This window comes from Vitis vinifera, chromosome 10 (genome assembly GCF_030704535.1).
Source record: "Vitis vinifera cultivar Pinot Noir 40024 chromosome 10, ASM3070453v1".
NCBI lineage: Eukaryota > Viridiplantae > Streptophyta > Magnoliopsida > Vitales > Vitaceae > Vitis > Vitis vinifera.
In genome coordinates, this window is record NC_081814.1 from 2,769,223 (window position 1) to 2,793,620 (window position 24,398).

At 34.5% G+C, this 24,398-nt stretch overlaps 1 protein-coding gene across 2 annotated transcripts; it reads left to right on the top strand.

Annotated features, from left to right (window-relative positions):
• Positions 1 to 2,727: 2,727 nt before the first annotated feature.
• LOC100855126 (sister chromatid cohesion protein PDS5 homolog A) lies at positions 2,728 to 24,175 on the top strand. 2 transcript variants are annotated; one of them, XM_059740234.1, is made up of 34 exons: positions 2,728 to 2,969; positions 5,546 to 5,749; positions 5,861 to 6,042; positions 6,722 to 6,848; positions 6,984 to 7,202; positions 7,611 to 7,827; positions 7,980 to 8,125; positions 8,228 to 8,373; positions 9,023 to 9,172; positions 9,293 to 9,341; positions 9,443 to 9,634; positions 9,751 to 9,933; positions 13,047 to 13,201; positions 13,282 to 13,408; positions 13,530 to 13,679; positions 13,777 to 13,836; positions 13,996 to 14,132; positions 14,272 to 14,389; positions 14,543 to 14,677; positions 14,816 to 15,009; positions 16,001 to 16,157; positions 16,310 to 16,456; positions 17,946 to 18,026; positions 18,146 to 18,796; positions 18,897 to 19,007; positions 19,781 to 19,860; positions 20,577 to 20,628; positions 20,786 to 20,872; positions 20,990 to 21,027; positions 21,251 to 21,310; positions 21,385 to 21,563; positions 23,173 to 23,609; positions 23,701 to 23,760; positions 23,902 to 24,175. In XM_059740234.1, the coding sequence occupies exons 1-33, from the start codon at positions 2,877 to 2,879 to the stop codon at positions 23,734 to 23,736; spliced, it is 5,100 nt and encodes a 1,699-aa protein (XP_059596217.1). In that variant the 5' UTR covers positions 2,728 to 2,876; the 3' UTR covers positions 23,737 to 23,760; positions 23,902 to 24,175. The 2 variants fall into 2 exon arrangements, with proteins under 2 accessions (XP_059596217.1, XP_059596216.1); XM_059740233.1 differs by having other exon boundaries at positions 23,701 to 24,175.
• Positions 24,176 to 24,398: the final 223 nt, after the last annotated feature.

A 24,398-nucleotide genomic window follows, 5' to 3' on the forward strand; every position in this document is an offset into this window, starting at 1 on the left:
TCATCACTTTAATCGCTTGAATACGTGGCAAAATATGATAAGGCATAATAAAAAGTCGCTCTCACTTATTAAATACAAAATCTTATATATGATTATGGCGACAACTTGGAAGGGTTTCATATTAATCACATAATCAAATCTAATCTGCATTAAAAAACAATCACTCAAACTCAACCTAACCCGACAATCAAGCACTCAATTCAACCTTTTTTTGAAAATTTTGAGTTGATCAAGTTAAACTTAAATTTATCATGTTAAACTTAAATTGATCGAGTTAATTAAGTTATATGATTCAAAATCCATACATAAGAGTTTCTAAATATATATATATATATATATATATATATATATATATATATTCAAATTTAAATAATAAATAATACAAAAGTTGAAAATAAAATTATATATATGCTTTTAAAAAAAAAATGAAAAAGCTTATACTGTATCAAAAATAAAATAAACATACACGTGTGTGTATATATATATATAGAGGATAATAAATATTATAAAAATATTAAATTAGTTCAGGTTAAATTTGGATTATTCAAAAGTTTTATCAAAGTTCAACCTAAATTAAGTTCCAATTAAAAAAACTTAACCCAAATTTTGAGTTGAATCTAGGTTGGGTTTGGTCAAACTGTTCAAATTGCACCTTTATATGCAATGATCTATAAAATGTAAAAATTATAATAAAAAATATTTTTTTCTTTCATTTTTTTTAAAATGTACTGAGTAAATAAAAACGGGTTTAAATTTACATATACTAAAATATTATTTTTTTAATATAATCAAATTCATACAATTTACAAATCTTTCTTATTTGAAAATTATTTTTTTAAGGTATTATTTTTTTTATTATCTAGATGGGTAGAAAAAAGGAATATATTAAAACGGGAATGAACATAAATTACAATACCATATAAAATAAAATAAAATAAATCAAAATTGTAATAAGAGTGGGAATTGATTTTTATGCCAATTAATTTTTTATTTATATTCCTATTTTAAAAATAATCCAAATATATAATTTATTTTTCTCATTTTCACTCCGTATTTAAATATTCTAAACATAACCTTTATACCACGTTGACCATCATTTTGCCAAAGTTGATCATTTTGGACTTAGCAATAGCTCGACATTATAATGGCAACAAAATTTACGCATATCATGGCTAAAAGTTAGATAGCCAATTTTGGTTTTCTATAGCCTAGGGAGGCCTATAAAAAGTTACATATCTTAAGTCATGATCTTTAGACAAAAATAAATACGTGGACCCATGAATTTAAACTCTATTTATAGGGATTGTTTGACAATATTCTTATTTGAAGCGATTTTAAGAGTATCACTTGATGTTATAAAAATGTGTTTTACATAATTTTTATATATATTTTTTAAATATTTAAAAAATAAAAAATTTTAAGTATTAAAAAGGTTTGAAATATTTTATAAAATTATTATCAAACACATTTTGAGTGTTTTTTTTTTAGTTTTTAAAAACATTTTCTAATTTTTTTTCAAAATATTTTTAAAAATTAAAAGCGTTTTATAAAAATACTATCAAATGAGTTATTATGGACGACCATTTTATACATAAAAAGTAATCAATTTTACGTTGTTTAGATAGTGTGAATGGAACTAAAAGTCGAAATTTGTGTATTTCAAAATAATGAGACATATATTGTGAAATAATATTAAAAATATGTATATTATTTGATAAATCGATCAATAATGTTAAAGAATCTTACAAGTTTAATACCATACAAGTACCGTTTTTATTTACTTAACAAATGAATGCTATTTCAATTAAGGGAAAAAAATAAACGATTAATAGTTGAAAAACTTTTGCATGCACATGCTACATGCAAAAGAATAATATCTATATAAGATACTTATTTTTAATAGACGATTAAAAACAAGTAAATATTTAAGTCATGAGCAAATGTTTTTTCATCAAAAATTTATATGATAGAATTCATCGTATCAAATCGTAAGTATTGACACATAGCAAATCGTAAGTTTTACTCAACTAAACTTTATAATTTTGGATAATTATTAATACATTCACATCAATCAAAACATCTTATCTGATAAAATTTATTTTATAATTATTAAAATATCTAAAAGATTTAATTATAAAACCTATCATTTCCACGAGTCAAATTCAAAACTTCAAATAATTTTATTAAACTTAATATCAAATCAAATTAGTATACCATCTAACATCTTCGAGAATACTCATATGAATATTTATCCTCCCATTAACACTATATTTTTCATCACACATCAAATCACTCTAAAATTTAAAATAATATTATTTTTCAGAAGAGATTCAGATGGAAGTCGTTTGTAAAATGATTTTATATTAAAAAAAAAAAGGCACTTTAATCTAAACAAAAATGTAATTTTGATAATACCGTAGGGTTAATTCAGTAAATTCGCTACCTAATCTCTCGAGTCTTGACTTACGTCATGCCCGAGTTATCTGCGTTCCGACAAATTCACGCTCGTGCATAGGCGGAGCTAAGCCCCTTAAATTTCTTACTTTTGCACTTCACTCTCTAACTTCTAAATATTGCAATTTTAACCCAAACTTCTTCAACTTATCGCCCCACACACCCTTATTCGAGTCACGAATATGTAGAAGAGAAATTGAAAATAGAATAAAATACAAGGGCACCGGAGAAAAAACGCATATTTGTAAGATAAAAATAGCTGTGAGCCCTGGATTTGGTTGAATTTCACTCGCATTTAGAGTTCATTTCGCAGTGGTGTTGGGAGAAACCCTCTTTTCGTCTCACTTTTCACGCCCTATCGACCCGATGGTACGGTGAGAGAGCTCGTGAAGCTCGAAACGTCGCCGTTTTTGGTCAAGAGAATGGATCAGAAGCGTCAGCAGCAGCTCAGGGACGTCGGATCGAAGCTCGAGAACCCTCCGGCCACCAAAGACGCTCTCGTTAAGCTCTTAAAGGTGCACATTTTTGGTTTTTTTTCAATTTGTTGTTACTATTGTTACTGTTTTTTTATGTTTGCTTGCCGGGAAAGTAATGAGAGAACAAAAGAGGACATGGTTTTTGCATGTTGTTTTAGTGTGGTTTTGGTTCCGGAAGCGGAATCAGCGAATTTGATGCTTGGAATATCGGTTTCCTTTGTTTTGCTCTTTTTTTTTTTTGTGTGGGTCGAATTGAGTGTTGGTGAGTTTGATGGTTTGGTTCCGGAATTGGTGGTTTTGATAGGAGTTTAAGGAAATTGGGTTGAATTAGGGTTTTTGCTTATTGGTATGGGAGTAAAGTTGATATCTTGATGTTGTTTTGTGGTTTTTGATATACGTATTTTTGTTCTCTTCGGTGGTAAGTGTGGGGTAGTGTAGGATTTGAAAGTTGAGTCCTTCGGTGGTGAGTTTTGATGGGGAGACTGCGGGGTTGAAAGTTGAGCGTTGTTTCATGCATTTGTAGGCTTGTTTGTTTCCTTGGAAAATGTGAAGCTGATAGAAGGGGCTATATAATTTCTCCCACGCTTCACCAGAAAATATTCATCCTGAACTTGACCTGAAGCCTAGTACATTTTTTCAGGATGTTGTCAGATGAGTGGAATTATGTGACGATGATTGTTTGGGAGAACATAATAATCTCACTGCTTTTATAGGTAAAGTTGGTTGAGCTTGGGGTTTAGAACTCAATGAAAGAAGAAGGTCTAACTGTTAGAAGTTCAGTAGTTTTATCTGAAACTGGATATTGAAGTCTATAGTTTTTAGAAATTGTAATGAGAATTGGTCGTTAAAAGAAATAAATGATAGTTTTAAAATTCTAACGGTGATTGGCCGTTAAAAGAAATAAATGAAAGCAGGGACCCACATCGAATATGAGAAATGACCACCTTGGTAATTTTTGTTTGATAGCCAAATAGTGCATGTATTAATATTGCCTAAACAAACGGCGCAGCAAGATCATGTTGGTAATTCTTCTCTGTTTAATGTTTGATGATGTGTGATGGGCTGATGCCCATTATGGTAAAACTGATCATAATGGTACCATGAATGGAATTACCCTTTCCTAATACATAGGTGTGGCTGGATAAGTTACCGTGAACGAAAAGAGCGGTGGTGGACGCAGTTATGATGGAGGATAAACTATAAATGTTCTCATTATCATCTAAATTGCAGCTTTGGTGTTCATGGGCTTGAAGGAACCAATGTTGTGACTTGCAATCCAAATGGCAGACAAATGTTACCAGAAATAAAACTTCACATGCTAATGGACTTGAGGAACTGTTCATACTGCAAACACGGTAGCTTGTTCTGGCTAAAGATTCTTAGCTGTGTTTTTATTGTAAAAGTTACAACAGTTCAGTTTATGGCAAATCGGAATTGCTACAAGGAGTAGGCTATGACAAAAAAGATGTGGATTGAGGTAGTGATGAACAGCTGAACGAGGAGTTGGTAATAAATACCGCACTAGATCGAGTGGATGATTGGACACGATTCTGTGGCATATTCAGAATGGTTTGGACAAGGCTTTATTAAGGTGGTTGCTCTTAGTGGTGGGCTACTTGCTTAGAATGGCTGCAGGTAATAAGTGTAAGTGTCATCAAAGTTTTCCCTGGGTGCATGAAGGTGGCTTACCTTGAGCAAGGCAAGACTTCTTTGGATCATGTGCAATGCCTTGAGACTAGACACTTTTTATGGTCTGCAAGGTGCTGTGATGGCCCTGATGGCATGCCTTTGTTAGTATTCCAGTAATAGGTAATTAGAATTTCGATTTTAACACTACATCCAGTAACAAGCAATTGGTGCCTGCCATATGCATGTGATATTGAGTCCTTAATGCAATTTTAGAATGCGCATGTTAAGTTCTATTTTTTTTCCCATTCTTTGAGAGAGATTCAGAAGAGCTAGATACCAATTTTTCAGATGTGCAAGAAGAGAGGGGTATTTGGGTGGGAAGTTGGCCAAGTGGGTAAGGAAATGGGTGGGGAGGTGGTTAGAGATAAGTTGGAGTAGTGGGATCTATAAAGAGAAGTGGATGAATAAATTTGTCATCATTGGGTTATAAAAATTTCATTGCAATGAAAGTTAAAATGAGCTTACAGAAGAAGTCTCTCTCTTTTTTTTTTTCTTGACTATTCTCTGTAAACAGTCAAGATGTATCACATGCAACTTGTTTTGATTATTACACCTTGATTATAGGGGATCACAGTGCCTCAAGTGTGAACCTTTAGTAACAATGGCAGTTGTGGGCATTGAATTGGTTGGGCATAAATTGTGGAGATGGATTTTTGGCACCTTTGTATCCAACTAGTGTACTTTGGTGTGTCCTATTTTTATCAGGTGTTGTTTATGATATTATTTTTTGCCTATCAAGAAAATAAATTTTGGTGATGGGTTTTAACTTTTAACTTTCATGACTGAGCTATAGCATAAAGGGGAATTCATAATTGAAAACCATGCTAGGCCCAACTTTCAAACTTTTGTAGTTTCATGTATGAAGTTAACTGTTATCAATTCTTGACTGGTTGACTAATAATAATTTGCCTTCCTTTAACATGCAGCAAGCTGCAACATGTTTAACTGAGTTGGATCAATCACCGTCAGCATCAATTTTGGAATCACTGCAGCCTTCTCTGAACGCAATTGTCAAGCCAGAACTGCTGAAACACCAAGATAGGGATGTTAAGCTTCTCGTTGCAACATGTATTTGTGAGATAACCCGGATTACTGCTCCTGAGGCTCCTTATAGTGATGATGTTCTGAAGGTATATTTCTTTTATGATGGTCGACTGGACTGTAAAATGTTGATTGTTATTCATGAATCTTTTAATCATACATCCAGCCTCCAACTGATTTCTGTGTGATATTTTTTCCAGGATATCTTTCGCTTGATTGTGAGCACTTTTAGTGGGTTAAGTGATACAAATGGTCCAGCATTTGGAAGGAGAGTTGTTATCTTGGAGACTCTAGCAAGATATAGGTCATGTGTTGTGATGTTGGATCTTGAGTGTGATGATCTAGTGAATGAAATGTTCCGTACATTTTTTTCTGTTGCGAGGTGTGTTCTGTCCCAAATTTTTTATTGTTAATTAGTTATGTGGAATCTGCTTGTGTTGTTAGTAAAACTGCCTCATTAACTCAGACTAATTTATCTATTGAAGATTGTTGACTCTTCCTTTGTTGAACATGGAAGCTGTCTGGTTCTCTCTCTAAACTTGTGGAAGTCAAACTCAAACAAATCATTTGATCATCTAAATATTTTGAGAACTGCATTAGTAGATATTGTCAATGGTTGTATAGTGGTTTGGATTGTTTTTTCTTTCATTCATTGATGAGGTTGTAGCAATAAGAAATAATTAATTGATTCTTTATTGATGGATTTCCTCTATGTATGAGTCTGGAGATGTGATGAGTTGGAGGAAAGAAAACTCATTTCTTCACCCCCCCTTTCATGTGCCTGGGCTACCTGACAGGATGCATTTATGTGTGTGTATTTATGTGCATGTAAATAAATTTTGTTACTCCCAGATAAGTTTTCTATGGACCACCTGAATAATCAAGGCACCAATGTATAGAATTTAATTACTGATTTTAGGTCAAATGGTTTTATGCTAAGTTATAACTCCAAGGATGACAGATATGTTAATATGTCCAGAATATGCAGGGGATGCATGTTAGGTTGTCAGCATTTTTTTTAAAGATGCCATAATTACCATATAAAAATTTCTCTTATGCAGGGATGATCATCCTGAAAGTGTCTTAACATCAATGCAAACTATCATGGTTGTTCTCTTGGAAGAGAGTGAGGATGTTCGGGAAGATCTTTTATTTTCTATCCTGTCTATTTTAGGTCGCAATAAGAGTGTAAGTACCTTTAACTATGCTGGTATTTGCACTGGAGTGTTTTGTTATTACATGTTGCATAATACTGTGCTTCCATTATGCTAAGAATCTACATTAATAGACAGACAATTATTTTTCTGGATCTTGTGACACCAGGATGTTACGACAGCTGCAAGGAGGCTTGCTATGAATGTTATAGAGCATTGTGCAGCAAAACTTGAACCTGGCATAAAACAGTTTCTGGTGTCATCGATTTCAGGAGATAACAGGTCGATGAACAGCGAAATTGACTACCATGAAGTTATCTATGACATTTATCGTTGTGCTCCTCAGATCCTATCGGGAGTTACTCCCTACCTCACAGGAGAGCTATTGGTAATCACAGAATCAGCAGTTTACTTTTCCTTTTGAACACGTTTCTTATGCTGTTAAATTTGTATGTTCCCTCATTATGTGGTTCTTGCTAAGATGAACTAAGTATTAGGACATCATCTGTAAGGAGCTTTTCATGATACTTTTGGAAGTTGGGCCCGAAATCTCTTATTATAGTTGTTTGAATGTTCTGGCCCGGTGTCTTGATTGAAAATGAAACCCTTTTACTAGCGTATTCTTTTTGGATATTCTTCAAGCTTTTGGTTTGTCATTCTTCACTGAACTCAAAATAGTTTATTTGCCTATTTTCTCCTTGTATCTTTGTGACAATCTTAATTTTTCTTTTTATAAACTTCATGATTATTAAATTTGATGCACAGTTCCTCAATTTCCAAGTGTCTACATTTGCAGACAGATAATTTAGATACTCGTTTGAAAGCGGTGAAATTAGTTGGAGACCTGTTTGCTTTGCCGGGTTTGGCTATTTCTGAAGCATTTCAACCTATATTTTCGGAGTTTTTGAAGAGGTTGGCTGATAGAGTAGTTGGGGTTCGTATGTCTGTCCTCGAACATGTCAAAAGTTGTCTGCTGTCCAATCCTTCTAGAGCCGAAGCTCCTCAGATCATTTGTAAGGGCTTTTGATTAGTTCTACAGACCTTTATGCTCTTTATGTGTCTTTCATCTGTTTGATTTTGATCCTGGTTGAATCCTTTTTACTCTTCTTCATTTATCAAAAATAAAAAAATAAAAAAAATTTGATCCTGGTTGAATCCTTTGTAGCTGCACTTTGTGACCGGCTGTTAGATTATGATGAAAATGTTCGGAAACAAGTTGTTGCTGTAATTTGTGATGTGGCCTGTCACTCTCTAAGTTCCATCCCAGTTGAAACTGCAAAGCTAGTTGCTGAGCGTCTCCGAGACAAATCTGTATTTACTTTTTCCTTCATCTTTGTTTGTGCTTGTTCAGTTTACTTCTATCCCTTGGATCTTGTTTTTAAAATTCTAATAGTTTTGCTCTCAAATCTTCAGGTACTTGTTAAAAAGTATACCCTAGAGAGGCTGGCTGAGATCTACAATCTTTATTGCTTGAGATGTTGTGATGGCTCACTGAATCCCAGTGAATTTGATTGGATTCCTGGGAAGATTCTAAGATGTTTTTATGATAAAGATTTCAGGTAAGGTATTTTAATTTGCAAGTTGCACTTTTGGCTTCTGTTTTTTCTAGGGAGAGCATCAAGCAAAGAAGAAACCCCTATGGCTTGCCATTTGTGTCATAATAAAATACCAAGGAGTATCGATTAAGAATGCCTATTTTATTCTGTTGAAAGATTGTAAAAAATAAGCAAACTGTAATGTAAGAGCTCAATGTGATGTAGAAGTTCAGAAGTGGTTCAAATGCTGTAGTGAGATCAATTCTCACCCACAGTTGCATGCTCAAATTATTCCTTACTATGTTTTATTGAAGTCATGGCGATACGAAAGCATTGGCATAGGCTCTGTGAATTCTGTTATTGACTTCCGGTCCACGCTGTATTTCTTGCTTCTCTAACATGCCTGTTTATCACTCCTTTCACCTCTATATTTTATTGGTGAATATATCATCTATATTCTACATTGTTGAGACTCAGGTCCATTAACATATGTCGGATTTATGAGTAATGCTGATTATTCTTCACATCTATATTTTGTCTTTTAACTGTAGTAATATATTCTAATCAGAAAATCACTTAAAAAATGTTTTGGTCCATTTTAAAGCTTGCATGATGTTGCTCTTTCCAAGTATCCAATGAGACACATGTTTGATTAATGGAATCTGTTCTGCAGATCAGATACAATTGAATCGGTCCTGTGTGAGACCCTGTTTCCAACTGAATTCTCAATCAAAGATAAGGTTAAACATTGGGTAAGAGTTTTCTCAGGATTTGACAAAGTTGAGGTTAAGGCTCTTGAAAAGATACTGGAGCAGAAACAAAGGTTTGTTTCAAATGCTTGGTTTTAAGATCAGGCATTTCTGTGGGATCTTTAGTAAATTTCAATTTTTATATATATGATAGATTTGTACTGATCTTCAGGTGATTTCCTCTTGGATTACAGGTTGCAACAAGAGATGCAGAGGTATCTGTCTCTTAAGCAGATGCATCAGGTTTGCAAATGTTGAAAGTTTTATTACTACTACCTGGTGGATAAAATTGGAATGTCTATTATAATGTCGAATTGATAAAAATCATTCTCATCTACATGCAGGATGGTGAAGGTCCTGAGATCCAAAAAAAGGTCACCTACTGCCTCAGAATTATGTCTCGCTTGTTTGCTGACCCTGCAAAGGCTGAGGAGAATTTTCAGATACTTGATCAATTAAAAGATGTTAACATTTGGAAGATTTTATCAAGTTTAATTGATCCAAAGACTAGTTTCCATCAAGCTTGTTCCTCTCGGGTAAGAATTAAGATGCTGGCACAGATGCTTCTGAGTTTAACAAAATTATGTGTGTGTGTGTGTGTTTTTTTTTTCCCATGAGACTGTATTCTTAGATGGCTTTTTTTTACTTGCAGGATGATTTGTTTAGGATTCTTGGTGAGAAACACCGTCTCTATGATTTCTTAGGCACACTCTCTTTGAAGTGCTCTTATTTACTTTTCAACAAGGAGCATGTGAAAGAATTCCTTCTGGAGGCTGCCATTCAAAAATCTTCTGGAAACACCCAATATATTCAATCTTGCATGAATGTATTAGTGGTAAAATATGTTTTTCCTTGATCTTTTCCTGGTGAAATTTTAAAATCTTTAATCCTTCTATGGTTATTATGTATTTGGTTGTGTGTTTCTGGGCGTGTGATCACTATTTTGTTCTGTGTATTTGGTTTGCATGTTGTAATTAAACATTCAGCATGACTGCCTTAAGCATTCATCTTAGACATATGTCTAGGATTTCAACTTAAAAATTAATGTAGTCACCAAATGGCATAGGTCTTCTATTTCCACCAGTCAAGAGGGCCTGTCCTAATTTCATACATATATATGTGTGTGTGTGTGTGTTTTCAGTTGCTACAACCATTTGAACTTTCTTTTTCCAAAGAGATGGATGAGTTGGACAAAGCTGAAGGCAACCCAGGATGTAATGGAGTTAATTAGAAGAGATTTAGAGTTAATTGTTTTAAATGATACATGGATTTTGATGAACTATTATTTTTTATTTTTTATTTTTTTTGATCAGTAAATGAGATTTGTATTAAAAACACCAAAAAGGGCAGACCAAAGTACACATGATGTATACAGCGGCAGCCAAAAAGCGCCAAAAAAGGAAGAGAAAACAAAAAGATACTCCCTCCCTCAAACCAACCCCAACCAATCAATGAAATCTACTATGGACATCAATCTTTCACCTATAAATAGTTTGGTCCAAGTTAACAAGTTACACAAAAACAAGTATTTCAGCCTTTGGATTGAGAATTCCACATTCTCAAAAGATCTTCGACTTCTATTTTTCCAAATAGTCCAGAAGAGGCATAAAGGAGCTGCCCTCCAAATCTTTTTCCGCTTTCTTCCAACAAAGGAACCATGCCAGCCGAGTAGAATCTCTCTAACTGTAGGCTGCATCACCTAAAAAAACTCTAAAGAGAGAATAATAGCTCCCACAACACCCTTGCCTTGTCACAATGCAAAAGGATGTAGTCAATAGACTCCTCATGAGACATACATAGGAAACAACGGTTGGCCAAAGACCACCCCCTCCTTTGAAGATGGTCAAGAGTCAAAGCTTTTCCCTAAGTTGCCTCCCAAGCAAAAAAGCACACCTTCGGAGGAACCCACGCATTCCACACAACACTAGAAGGGAATTTCACTACCCTTCCTATCTTTAGGTTAGCATCAAGTGATTTAATAGAGAAAGTTCCACTTTTCGTATCAACTCAACACACTTTATCCTCTTTATCCTCTTCTACCACTTTATCTTGAAGTCTTGCCAAAAAGCTTTCCACAATAACAATCTCCCAATCATTTAGGGGCCTCAGGAAGTTAGGATTCCAACCACGCTCTTCATTAGAATGCTGCCACAACTCTGCCACCCAAGCATCTTTAGAATTAGAAAGAGCAAATAAAGAGGGAAAAGAAACATTTAATGGCTCATCCCCGCACCACTTATCTTTCCAAAACTTCATCCTTTTTCCATTGCCTACCGAAAAGGACAATTTAGAACTAACTACATCCCCGCACCACTTATCTTTCCAAAACTTTATCCTTTTTCCATTGCCCACCGAAAAGGACAATTTAGAACTAACTACATCCCACAACTTTCTTATGGATTTTGATGAACTATGCTGGAGGATCATGAGTTGTTTTGCAACAAAAACTAGTTGAGTTAGAGAACTTTAGATAATAGTAATGATGAAATTGAGGCCTATAAAAGAAATAATAATGATAACCCTGGAGCTGATGTTACAATGCAATTCAGCTTGCATATGGTTTAGTTCATCTATTTAGGGTATGACTATGTGAACTGTGTTCTGCCACTTTAATCTATTTTATGCTTTATATTTCATTAACATAATGGGTCATTGAGTCTCTTTTCATTATATCAAACCACATCCTTGTCAGCCTTTCCTTTCTCCCTTTCCTTCAAGTTGAGTCATATTATTTGATCAGAAACAATTTCATTGAAATCAGTTGAAGAACAGAACAGGATGAGAAACATACAACAACTTCGAGTTGGGTCATATTGCTCCTTACTGGTGCACTCATTGGTCTTTGTTGCAGATGTGGAAACCATTCTCAGTTGGCCTTTCCTCATCTTGTCACAAATTGGTGCAACTTCCAATTTCCCTCAGATGCATTCATTTCCAATTATGCCTCTTGTCCTGGAACTCAACCATCTCATTATCTTCAATTGGGCTGTGCTTTTTCTGTGGACATGTCTGTTTCTTGACTGTCCAGCATTCTGCACAATAAAAGCATACTTGGATTTTAGCCATTTAGTGAAAACTTCCGACAATTTTTAAGAATGTACTTATGTATATGTAGATTTTTATTTCATTTTATTTGTTCTCTCAAAAGTCCAAACTTCTCTAGACTCACTTCTCCATTTCATCCATTTGACTCTAATTCTATGGTCAATGCAGTCCTCAAACCTCACTTTCCTTATAGGTAACAGATCCAAATGATGGATATGATGGCTTTTAGGTGCTCTTGACCACTTATTTTCACTTCTACTAATTTTACTAAAATATTTTCTGTATATTGTCTTAGTCTTGCTTAACCTAAAACCTTTAGGTTCTAAAGTGTTTCTAACTTGCAAGGAACCTCTCCTCTAGCTTCATCAACAAAACTGTATCATGAGCAGTACTTCTATCAGAATATCATTAGCATTTCTTTTGCCTTTATTTTCAATTCATAGTTTTTTCTTGCAAACTGGTTGATTTGCAATGCTTTCTACAATTGTCACCAAGCTGAGGAATTATAGAGTTTTTTTTTTCATGGGCTCAACATAAAATCCATGTGTTTGGGGATAGAGATATTTAATCGGAATAACAGCTTTAACCCATGGCAGTGCAGCACGATACATGATAATAACCACTTTCAGTGGCATTAATAATTATGTCCATTGTCTTGTTTGCTTGTGCTTGCCAGTGATTTCATATCGTTTGTGGGTTTTTGTTGTCATAGCAAGACTAAGTTGCAAATTTCATATCATTTGAATGATCTCTTCGTTGTTTTCTTTTCCTTCTTTGTTTAGTTGCAATGGGAAGAGTTTGCAGCATTAATAGTATTAAGTATATTACAGTCATGGTTGACTTTGTTTCCTTTCTGAAACATATTTGTTTGTATGTTTTTAATTTCTTGTGATGAACCTTTAGGTTCTTGCACGCTTCAGTCCGTTGCTACTGAGTGGGGCTGAAGAAGATCTAGTTCATCTTCTAAAAGATGACAATGAAATAATAAAAGAAGGTGTTTTACATATTCTAGCAAAGGCTGGTGGAACCATCCGAGAACAACTGGCTGTGACATCCAGGTGCAACTCTTGAAAATACAGATTTATTAAATCCAAGTTCATGGTTTATATGCTTTTTATCACCTTATTGTTACTTGCAGTTCAGTGGATCTTATATTGGAAAGGCTATGTCTAGAAGGTAGTCGGAGACAAGCCAAGTATGCTGTACATGCGCTTGCAGCAATAACAAAGGATGATGGGCTCAAGTCACTCTCTGTTTTATACAAGGTTTTACATTAGTTTTTTTCATGTGTCATCTTTGGCCTTTATTTAAATTATTATATATATTCTTTAAATTTGGCATGATCTTCACATTTTCAAGAGCCATTGTTTCTCATTCATCATGCAGAGGCTTGTGGATATGCTGGATAAGAAGACACATTTGCCTGCTGTCCTACAGTCTCTTGGGTGCATAGCACAGACTGCAATGCCAGTTTTCGAAACTAGAGAGAGTGAGATTGAAGGATTTATAAAATGCGAAATTCTAAAGTGTAGTAGTGTATGCCATTTAAAACTCCTTGACTTATTCAGTCTGTCTTCGGATTATGATTTTTTGATAATTTCTTTTCATTTAAAAGCATTCGTTGCTGTTTCAGAAAGCAGAAGATAATGCAAAAGCATGTTGGGATGATAGAAGTGAGCTTTGTCTATTGAAGGTCCGCTGTTTTAGTGGAGGAAGTTGTATTGTGCTTCTCTTAGTTGTTTCATGCTGTTAGGGCATTAACCTCATTTTTTATGGATAATGCATCCTGGATTTTTCTTCAATATTTTAATTGTTGCTTTAATGATGCAATATCCTCAATTTTGTGCTACAGATATTTGGAATCAAAACAATGGTCAAAAGCTACTTGCCTGTCAAAGATGCACATCTTCGGCTTGGGATTGATGACCTTCTGGAAATCCTTAAAAACATTCTTTTGTTTGGAGAGATTTCGAAAGATATAGAATCAAGGTAATATCAACCATAAATATTTTTTATTTTTATGGTACACCTTAATTACTAGTTTGGTTTTGCTTTGGTTAGTTTGCTTTCAAAGTATCTCATGTTTAAGAGACTTAGGATTTCATATATGAGTTTGGCCATCTTGCAGTGCAGTTGATAAAGCCCATTTGAGGCTTGCAGCTGCAAAGGCAATTCTTCGTCTGGCTAGGCACTGGGATCATAAGATACCTGTTGGTGTCTTTCACCTAACCTTGAGAACATCAGAGGTGGAGTCCTTTTTTGCTGAAGCTTCTTTGTTTTTGCTTTTCAATTGTTTATGATATAAGTGCTTGCCTCTATTGTTGTCCTCATGCAGAGACAGTTTACTTACTTTTCACAAATATCTGAAAATGCTTTTCTGTTTTTTATGGGACTTATAGAGTAGTTTTCCTCAAGCAAAGAAACTGTTCCTGAGCAAAGTTCATCAATACATAAAGGACCGCCTTTTGGATGCAAAATATGCTTGTGCCTTCTCATTTAACATTGTCGGATCCCAACCATCTGAGTTTGAAGAGGTATTTATGCTGGAATTGATTGGCTGTAATTATTCTGCATTTTATTCAAGTGCATTTTATGCTTGTTGTACCTGCAGGAACTTTGAAGGGCTGTTAGCTGGATCTTTTAGTTATATTGTGTCATGTTTAATTTGGCAGGACAAACACAACCTGGGTGATATTATCCAAATGTATCATCAAGCCAAGGCACGACAACTTTCTACACAGTCTGATGCAAGCTCCCTGGCTTATCCTGAATTCATACTCCCATACTTGGTCCATGCCCTTGCTCATCATTCTTGTCCTGATATCGATGAATGCAAGGATGTCAAAGCATTTGAACCAATATACTGGTATATCTGTTTCCACATGTACATTTTTTTTTCTCTCAAATGTAACTTTTGATACTTTTCATATGAAAAGAGCTTTACTAGGAAAGGAGAGAAATATGTATAGTGTGTTTTGGTGGCTATCCAACAAAAAAAGGAGTGAAATATGAATAGTTTCAATTCTATTAATATCAACTTTTCTATTGATGGCTATCCAACATAGTTTTGGTTTCTGCCTTTTTTTTGTGCTTGTGAACATTACAACATGTCTTCAGTGCTGAGGCAATGCTCTTTTTCATGTTCATGCATGCTAGAGGAACACTTTAACCTGTCACCCGGTGAACCTTCTAAAATAATAATTTTCAGTACATGATTGTTATGCATATTTTCTTATTGCCAATCATCCTAGTTTTTCTTATTTTCATATGATTAGGTAGTCATGCTGTTTGCAATCTGTAAATTGGAAACCATTTAGTTTAGATTTCTAAGATACAATTGTCATCTGTTATAATACACCATATGATTTCATAAAAAAATTATTTGAACATACTATTTTATATATCAGATATTTATGAGACATATTTGTATATTTCAATTGTATCCAAAGTTAAATAAATGTATTCTGTTAAGTTTTATGCTATTGAAATGATGGTTGCTTTGAGATAGTTTTTATTATCTCTTTAACTTGTATATGTTACATCTTATGTAGATTCAAAACTGTCAATTTTTTAATATCAATCCATTAACTAACTCATGATTTGTATCAAAACCTTACCTATGGTTTTTACATTTTCTCTGTAAATGATCTTTCTTTATCAAAATATTTGTCAAGGTGGCTAGATTTTTTACACCACTTATTACACACATGCAAATTGGGGTGAATAACTCTTGAGGATTTTGTTTGTGACTTGAAATAGTTACTTGTTTGTGGGTAAAGGGTAATATGCATACAAGTATATTTAAGACCATAGCAATCCTACTTCTTATCGGAGTTAGTCCTGTTCCCTATTTCCAGGAAACTGCATATATTTCTTTCTATGCTGGTGCATGGAGATGAAGATACCAAGGCAGAAGCTGGCGCTGACAAGGAAAAGGAGGGTATTTCTGCAATAATCTCTATCTTTCAAAGTATCAAGCTCTCAGAAGATATAGTTGATGCAGCAAAGTCAAAGGTAGGGGATAAAGTATACCTTTTAATCCAAATTCTTTGAACTTTTTGTTATTCTTGAAGATAAAGTTTTGAACCTAAACCCAAAGATGAACCCTGCTCTGAAGGGAGTTAATATGAGCTTATGTATTGTTTTCTGTTCATTGAAATTCTCAGAATTCCCATGCTCTTTGTGACCTTGGGCTGTCAATCATCAAGCGGTTAGTTCAAAAACAGGATGATGTTCAAGGGTTGACTTCGTCAATCACTCTACCTCCAATTCTGTACAAACTGTGTGAAAAGAAGGAGGGGGATGATTCTGTGGTAAGTTCTCTCCATAAAATTCGTTTTGGCTGTATTGAGCACCTGGAGGAGAGGGGGAGGCTGAATTCCTGCCATTAATTTGGTTGGGATATGATAAATTTTATTGCAATAAGATGCGGGGTCTTGGTACTTGCGAACTCATTTGTCATTATTGTCGGTTATTTAATTTTTATTATTCTCTAAATTTCTCCATGCATTGCTTACTAAAGAAAAATAGGCGTTTGTATGGCACTTTTAGCTTCCCAACTATTGCTATCTATTAATCTTTTATCAGTATATTGATGCCTATAATTAATTGGTATGGGAGACTGCCATATGAAGTCCCATAGAGCTCTTTCACTTCATGACATCCATTGATCCCAATCCTGCTACTCATCAAATCACCATTATAAGTGTTCATGTACATAAATGTCTTTCATGCTACTATTTAAAAGTGTTGATATTAAATCTCCTTTTTTTCTTCAAAATTTTGTTTGGGTGTACTGGTGAAATATCTAACATCATCAATAAGATGTCTCAAATCATTGCATAATTCTATGACTATTTGTTTGGAGTCATCACCTTCCCTATTAGATGTTTTTGCCAAACATTGCACAGGATAACTTTCTGTCTACATCTGAAGTTTGAAGAAGACATACAAGATTTGATAAATTTAGCTCATGTTGCTTGAGGGTGATTTGATACCTTTTTGATGTAGGACAACCCTACGATGATTGCCTACACTCAAGGGTAGGTGGGCTAGGGTTTTATTTTTAGGGTGTAAGGAGAGAAACAAGGAATAAATTTTATGGTAGAGAAAAATATAAGATAAGAAATAGAGAAAGAAGAAAGGGTTTTATTTTTAGGGTGTAAGGAGAGAAACAAGGAATAAATTTTATGGTAGAGAAAAATATAAGATAAGAAATAGAGGAAGAAGAAACATTGAATTAAAAATCGAAAACCTTAGAATCTCACTAAGGCCTTCTAGGAGTCTCATCTAGAAGAAAATCAATGGAATATCACCATTGAGGATTGCAACACTTGCTATGAAAGGAAATATAATCTTATTAATATCAATTCATTCATCCCTTTGAAATTTACATTGAATAGCTTATTTATAGCCTTTTCTAAGAAATCCAAAGTCTACTAGGACTCTAATAACTTATTATGACTCAACTTCTAATTATAACATCCAAAGTCTACCAGGACTTTAATAACTTATCATAACTCAAATTCTAATTATGTTATAACTTAACTAGCTCATGCTAATTATAGTCCAAATGTTAATCCTAATTTAATTCCAAGTAATACTAATCCTATTTTAATTGCAACTACTACTAATTCCCTTTCTTGATATATATCTTGGAGATTCATCCACATCACTTTTATTATTTATTTATTTTTTGTTTTATATTTCCTTGATATCATCTCACATAATACCTAATATATTTTCTTCTTTATCCATAAAAAAAAAAAAATCTCATGTAATACCATTGCATGTTTTTGATAGGCCAGTGAAGGGCAAACGTGGCTGGCTGATGAGAGTGTGTTGACCCACTTTGAATCTCTTAAGTTAGAAACTAATGGAATGGTATGTTCTATGGTTCAAGAATGCTGCTTTCCCATAAAACAGTACTTTTGGATGAAACTTTTTGCATATCAGATGTTTCACTCACTTGTTTTTGTGCACTCTTTCCTTGTTTACATCAGGTTGATGAAGAAGGGGTCATAAACGACAATGATAGAGATGGAAATGAATTGCCGCTGGGGAAAATGATAAAACGCTTGAAATCTAGGGGAACCAAATCAAGAAAAGTGAAGAACAAGAAGTCTTCACCAGCTAAGAAGAAACATGCTGAAAACGATGTTGATATCTTGAAAATGGTGAGGGAAATAAATTTTGATGCTATGGGAATGTCTAGTAAATTTGAATCAAGCAATGGTCATGAATATTCGTCACATAGAAAATCAAAAATGGGTCAGAAACATGAAAAGAAGAAAAGAAGAAGATCCACTGAAGTAACACCAGTTACAGTACCTAAACGGCGTAGATCATCATCTGCTAAATCGTCTCTCCCAAGGAGTGCTTCAAAGGGTTCTGTAAGAGCTTTGCGTGATAATTTGCATCAGGCAGGGGTATCTTCATTTCAGTCCACTGATATGGATTCAGAAGTTCACACTGATTCGGAGGATAAAGTGTCTGCATTGAAAAATATAGGCGAACCTGCTGAGTCAGACTTGTTGGTATCATGCTTCCGAAGGAATTCAAACTTTTTATCAAAACGCAAAGGAAAAGGCTCTGACAAGGGTGATAATGATGAGGCTCGTATTGTTGGAGAAGATGAAGATCATGATTTGAGGGTGAGCTTTTCCATTTGTCAAATTACTTAAAGAGCTACAGATACTTATGGTTGTTTTAGTTATTGATATTATAAATTTGCGTCTTTTCTACTACTTGCAGAAGCCTAATGTGCCAATGGAGACTGATAAGATCCATACAGCAAGTAATGTCAAGTCTTCCACAGGATCTACCAAGAAGCGGAAAAGAAGAAGCATTGCAGGATTGGCAAAGGTCAGTGGTTCTTCTTGTCTTTTTGTCAAACAAAGCAGTGGTTTCTTGCAAATGTACATTTCTATATAACTTCTTGGGCTGCTTTTAATTTTGGTATCCAAGTATTTGAAAAGATGCCCATCTAGAACCTTGTAGCATGATTTTTGATGTACTCCCGACTATGAATGAATGATGATTACTATTGTTAACTATATTTTTACTTGTCATATTAGGCCTACCATTAGTTTATTTTGATTTTGGACAAGACTTCTGTTGTTTAACATCTTTTTTTGAATAATTGGGGGAGTTAGATTTTAATTGTTGTGCTTCTTTGGAAGGAATTTAACAAACATGAGTACCTTTTCTACTTGAAAAGGGCTTCCATTTTCTATTTCAAAGATCATAGGATATCCTAATACCTAGTGAAATTAATTAAGAAAAAGCAGTATCATGAAATCAAGGAACCTGGGAAGGAAGGAAAAAAGAGAAAGAGGCTGGTTTTATTTATTTATTTATTTTTTTGGGGGAGGGGGGGTGGTAGTTGGTTTGGCTGATTCCCTTAGAAGAAGATAAGAAAAGCTAAAAAGAAAAACCGAGGAAACTAAACAAGGGGGAAAAAAAAGAAAGATGAAAATAAAAGTGTTTATGAAACTAACTTTACTTTCACATATTGCTAGGTGTGGTATAGATTCTTTTAGATTCATATATGAGATTCTTGTTACTTTTCTTGCTATTCTTCTGTACTTGTAACTTAGAACCACAGTTTTATGACTTAATGCTTTGTTTGTCCTCAGTCCACATCAAAGGAAGGGAGGAGTCATGCTGCAGACTTGATTGATTGCAGAATAAAAGTTTGGTGGCCAATGGATAAGCAGTAAGTTCTTTTCACTTTACATAAGGGAGGCAAATAAAAAAATAAAAATAAAAAGGGCGTAAGTGCCATTCTTAGAAAGAAAAATAAAAAGGAGATTCATAATAAAGTGTGGGATATACCTTCCCGATATATTAGATTGAAGTGTTTTGTTGAGGATTAGAATACTGAATTATTTTCTATTCCAAATAAAAGTGGCTAAATTGCAATTCTTTTTTTTTTTTTTCTCAGAATTTCTAAGCCTGATTCTTTCTTCAATCAAATGTCATGTTATCTATGCATGTTTGTATTTATGGATTTACAGGTTGGATTTTCTCTTCATGCTTAGAATGTAGCCAAAAAAAGGAAAAAAAATGATTTGACTCGTACTTTTCATCATTTTCAGTTTTATCCAACTATTTGAGATTAGCTTTCTGTCTATTTCTTTTCCTCCCCCCCGCCTTTTTTTTTTCTATTATTAATATTTTTTTTAGGCCATTTTTGCGCGTTTCTCACCTCTGAAACTTCTTTTCCCTTAATAGTCACACCAGTCCTCTTGGATTTCTTTGTCTGGATTAGATTCTTCTCTTGAAGCTGTTGTCAGTGATATTGATAATGGAGATCTAATAGGCTTCTTGTAAAATTATTTTAGTGGGGTCCAAACTTCAGATGAGTGCCTTGTCATCTGTAAGCTCTCACAAGGGTATTGTCTTAATTTATCTTATTCCTAAAATCAACAGGTTTTATGAAGGCGTAGTGAAATCTTATGACCCTAAAGCGAGAAAACATGTGGTAAGCTGCATTTTTCTTGTCCTTTTTTATTCTTTCTTTTTTAGTAAATATTGACTAACAATGTTTTTGCTACTAGTCATTTATTAGTTGTCTTTAATCTAATTTAGCACAACTCGGCATAGTTCTTGATTGTTCACCAATTGATATTGTACTGAAGGTATTATATGATGATGGGGATGTGGAAGTGCTTCGTTTAGCCAGGGAACGCTGGGAGCTTGTTGAAAATGTTGCAAAGCCTGCTAAGGTCTCAATATTTTTTTGTAGAACATTCTTTCCTTTAGTGAACTGTTTTGCTTATGACTTCAGTAAAGCTATTAATAGTGGCTTGACCCTGACAATGTTTTTGTTACACCATTTACAGAAGTTGAATTCATCAAAGACCCCACCTTCTAAAGGAGTGTAAGTATTGCCTTTTTCTTTTTCTTTTTTCTTTTCTTTAATTACCAGAGAGTTTATCTAGGGAAAATGCTGACACCCGCATGAGCTCATAGCATTACTGGTGTATTTATCAACAAGAATCACAGCATGGTTCCCTTATTGTATCATTACAATTCACCTATTAGAAACTCTCTCCTTTTGGAATGCTATCTCTGATTCTTATTTCATTTTGTATATTTTGCAGATCAGCTGACCAGAAAAATAAGTTTTTGAATGGTTCACAACAGAACAAGAAACCAATTAAGTGAGTAGTCTGTTGCATATTATGTGGGAATTGTGTCAAAAATTATTACTTATGAACTTTGAAATGAATGACAGATCCTCATCCTCTAAAGTAAGAGGCAAAAGAACTCCAAGGAAAAATTTGAAGCATGTAGAGAAGGCTGGGTTAGAGAGTAACACTGCTACTGAATTTTGTGAAGTTGAGAGCAGAGGGAGCTCTGATGTATCAAATCCAGAACCTAATGCAATGTCCAAAGTTGAAGATATGAACTCAGGTGAATTGTCTTGCCTTTGTAACATATATTATTTACTTCCCTGTTAAGTCTGCATGAATTTAGATCTTTGAAGGGGTTGTATTATTGCTAATAACAGATTTTATGTGGTATTGATGAACTTCTCAGAGTGTAAATTGGGGCAGAAGTCACAGAAAATTAGGGTCCAAATAAAGATTGCTATTGTATCGATATTGTTCCTATCCATTTTAATATCCTACCACTGAGACTTAAAAGTTTGTTATAACCATGGTCCTTACACTTCAAATATCTAAAGGAAATCAAGAATATCCACAAAGAGTTTATTCTGCATTTATCTGTCAAATTATGGATAATATTTTAACTGAATTGGGAGTAAAAATGCATCTGCTTATTTGAAAATTCACAAATAGAAAAGCTAATCTTCAAACTTAACAAAAGGAGATTGCCTTGGAACAGCTGAACTAAAGTTGTGCAAATAGAGTGATAAAAAAGGAGTATTGAAAATAAAACTGTTCTCATAATGAAGGTGTGTATGAAGATTAAAATGGGCGTTTCTTCTTTAGATGAAGATGAGGGGAAATAAGAATATCTTGGCTTTTAACTGTTTCTAAGCTGCATAAAGTATTGGTGAGGGCAGAGGAAGGAAATCCTGAAAATATTTCTCATCGAGCATGTTACTTGATTGGGATTTGAAATATGATATAGAATCATGCATGTATCAAGGGATGCATCTTTTTTTGCCACTTGGTGATTTTTGTGTTTATCCATGGTTTTTTTTTTTGGCTCAAGTCATAATCTAGTGTTGATGTTTCAAACTTGGAATGAATTCAATGATGAAAATGAAATGAGCGATGATCTGAAGTAAACTAAATTCTAGCTTGACTGCTTAGTTGTAACCTAACCAACTGAATGGGCTGGAGTAAACTGGAATTCTGGTGGGTGCAAAATGGAAGCTTCCTGACCAAATATCCAGCTGGAGCAGAAAATTTGCTCCAGAAACAGGTGTAGAGTTGCAACGTTGACCACATGATGGAAACTAGTGTGTACTAGTTACAATTAGCAGCAAGAGTGTCTCTTAGCAAGTTACTGGTTGACAAAGACAATCTTTTGATACTTATAGAGATGGTTCAGTTGTGCATAAAATTGCAATGATGATGCATTGGAGGGATGTAGGGAACTTTAACTAAAAAAATTATTTTCTAGCAAGTGCAAGAGTGGACTTGTGATGTGGAATGGTCAAAACCATGTTTCAAGCTTGAAATTTCATGATTGATTTTGGACTCAAGCTCAACCCCATCTTTTGCATTGATATATATTAACCTTCTTTCTATGAGAGATTAAGAATTTGCAAATCAAAATATTTTCTACTTGAATCTTTTATATATCCATAATATTGCCTTATCCTATTTGGCTAGAGTTATCTTCCTGCACGTTGAATAATTTGCCTTCAAAAGGGTTGTAATAAAAAAAAAAGATCTTGGCTATTATCAACCTATAGATCTTGATCCATTTTTATGAGAGCTTATACATGATGCTCAGCTATAAACCTGTAAAGCCAGTTGTATAGCTTTTATCATTGACCTTGAATTTTGGTTATCATTAAATTTTATTCATCTCATTCCTTTTCCAGGTGATTCAGAAGAGAAACTGAATGAAAGATCGGAGAAGGGTCTTACTGGTGGGGAAGAATCTGACAAGGAAGAGAAATCAATTTCGGAAGGGAAACAGGTGGAGGATAAGGAGAAGAGGCCAAGTGATACAGAGGAATCAGAGAAGGAAGAAAAACCTTATTCTGAGGGGAGACCTGTTGAGGATAAGGAGGGCATCTGCCAAGATGCTCAGGAATCCCCTGAAAAAAAGGAATCTTATTCAGAAGAGAGAGAACCAGAAGAATCAAAAAGAGACTCACCTTCTGGTGAGGAAGCCAACAAAGAAGAGCAATCAGATTCTGAAGAGACTCAAGCAGAAAATTTGGAGAGTAATCCAACAGACATGGATAAATCTAGCAAGAAAACTTCAGATCCTTCAAACACCGAGGATGCCAAAAATTCTGATGATGAGCCTCTTGTAAGTTGTCAGAGCTTAACTGTGTTTAATATTGTATGCACTATGTGTTTACATTCTAGATATTCTAATCTCAAGTTCTTATCTAATGCAGAGCATGTGGAAGCGTCGAGTAGGAAAACCAGTCTAGAGTGCTGATGAGTTTAGCAGTAAGGTCATTATACCCTGCCCCTCTCGTAATAATTCACAAAGCTGTGGTGTCATGGTGAATCCCCAGCTGAGGGTGAGAGAAGATGAATACCACATATGATCTTAACTATGCCTCACTAATAAATTGTATGGTGGCCTACTGCAGCATGTTGTATGTAACAGTTGGCATACCCATGACGATGCTAGATCATTGGTGGAATCCTGTATGTGACCCCCCCCTGTAACTGATGAATGGTTTGCACCAGTCTCACCAATGACTATGGATGATGGATTATGGGTCTCATGTACAGTCATAGTTAACATACACTGTAAATCTTTTAACTTTGGCATCTGGGATTTATTTAGTTAGTTGGTTTATTCATGTGTGACCTTAACTCATCAAATTAAGAACCATTCACACCCTAGTGGTTTGCCATTCATGTTTCCAGGTAATGCCTTCTCTCCCTCACTCTCTGTTGCTTTCTCTCAATCTTTAGTGGATCATCGACTGAATTTAATAGAGCAGGTGGGGACTCACCAGTCATCCAATACGCTAAAAGATATATTGTCTGAATTTGACAACAGCGAATTGCAGGAGAATGAGTGGCCTGTTGGTTTGGTGGCACATGGGGCCTCAGTTGAATAAAGGTGGTGTTGGAATTA

Excerpts from the sequence above, each read along its gene's own strand:
- LOC100855126 (XM_059740233.1), top strand. The coding sequence starts at position 2,877 with ATGGATCAGAAGCGTCAGCAGCAGCTCAGGGACGTCGGATCGAAGCTC. Across the intron at positions 13,409-13,529 it reads CACTCTCTGTTTTATACAAG|AGGCTTGTGGATATGCTGGA; the intron begins GTTTTACATTAG and ends TTCATCATGCAG. Across the intron at positions 20,873-20,989 it reads ATGTTGCAAAGCCTGCTAAG|AAGTTGAATTCATCAAAGAC; the intron begins GTCTCAATATTT and ends CACCATTTACAG.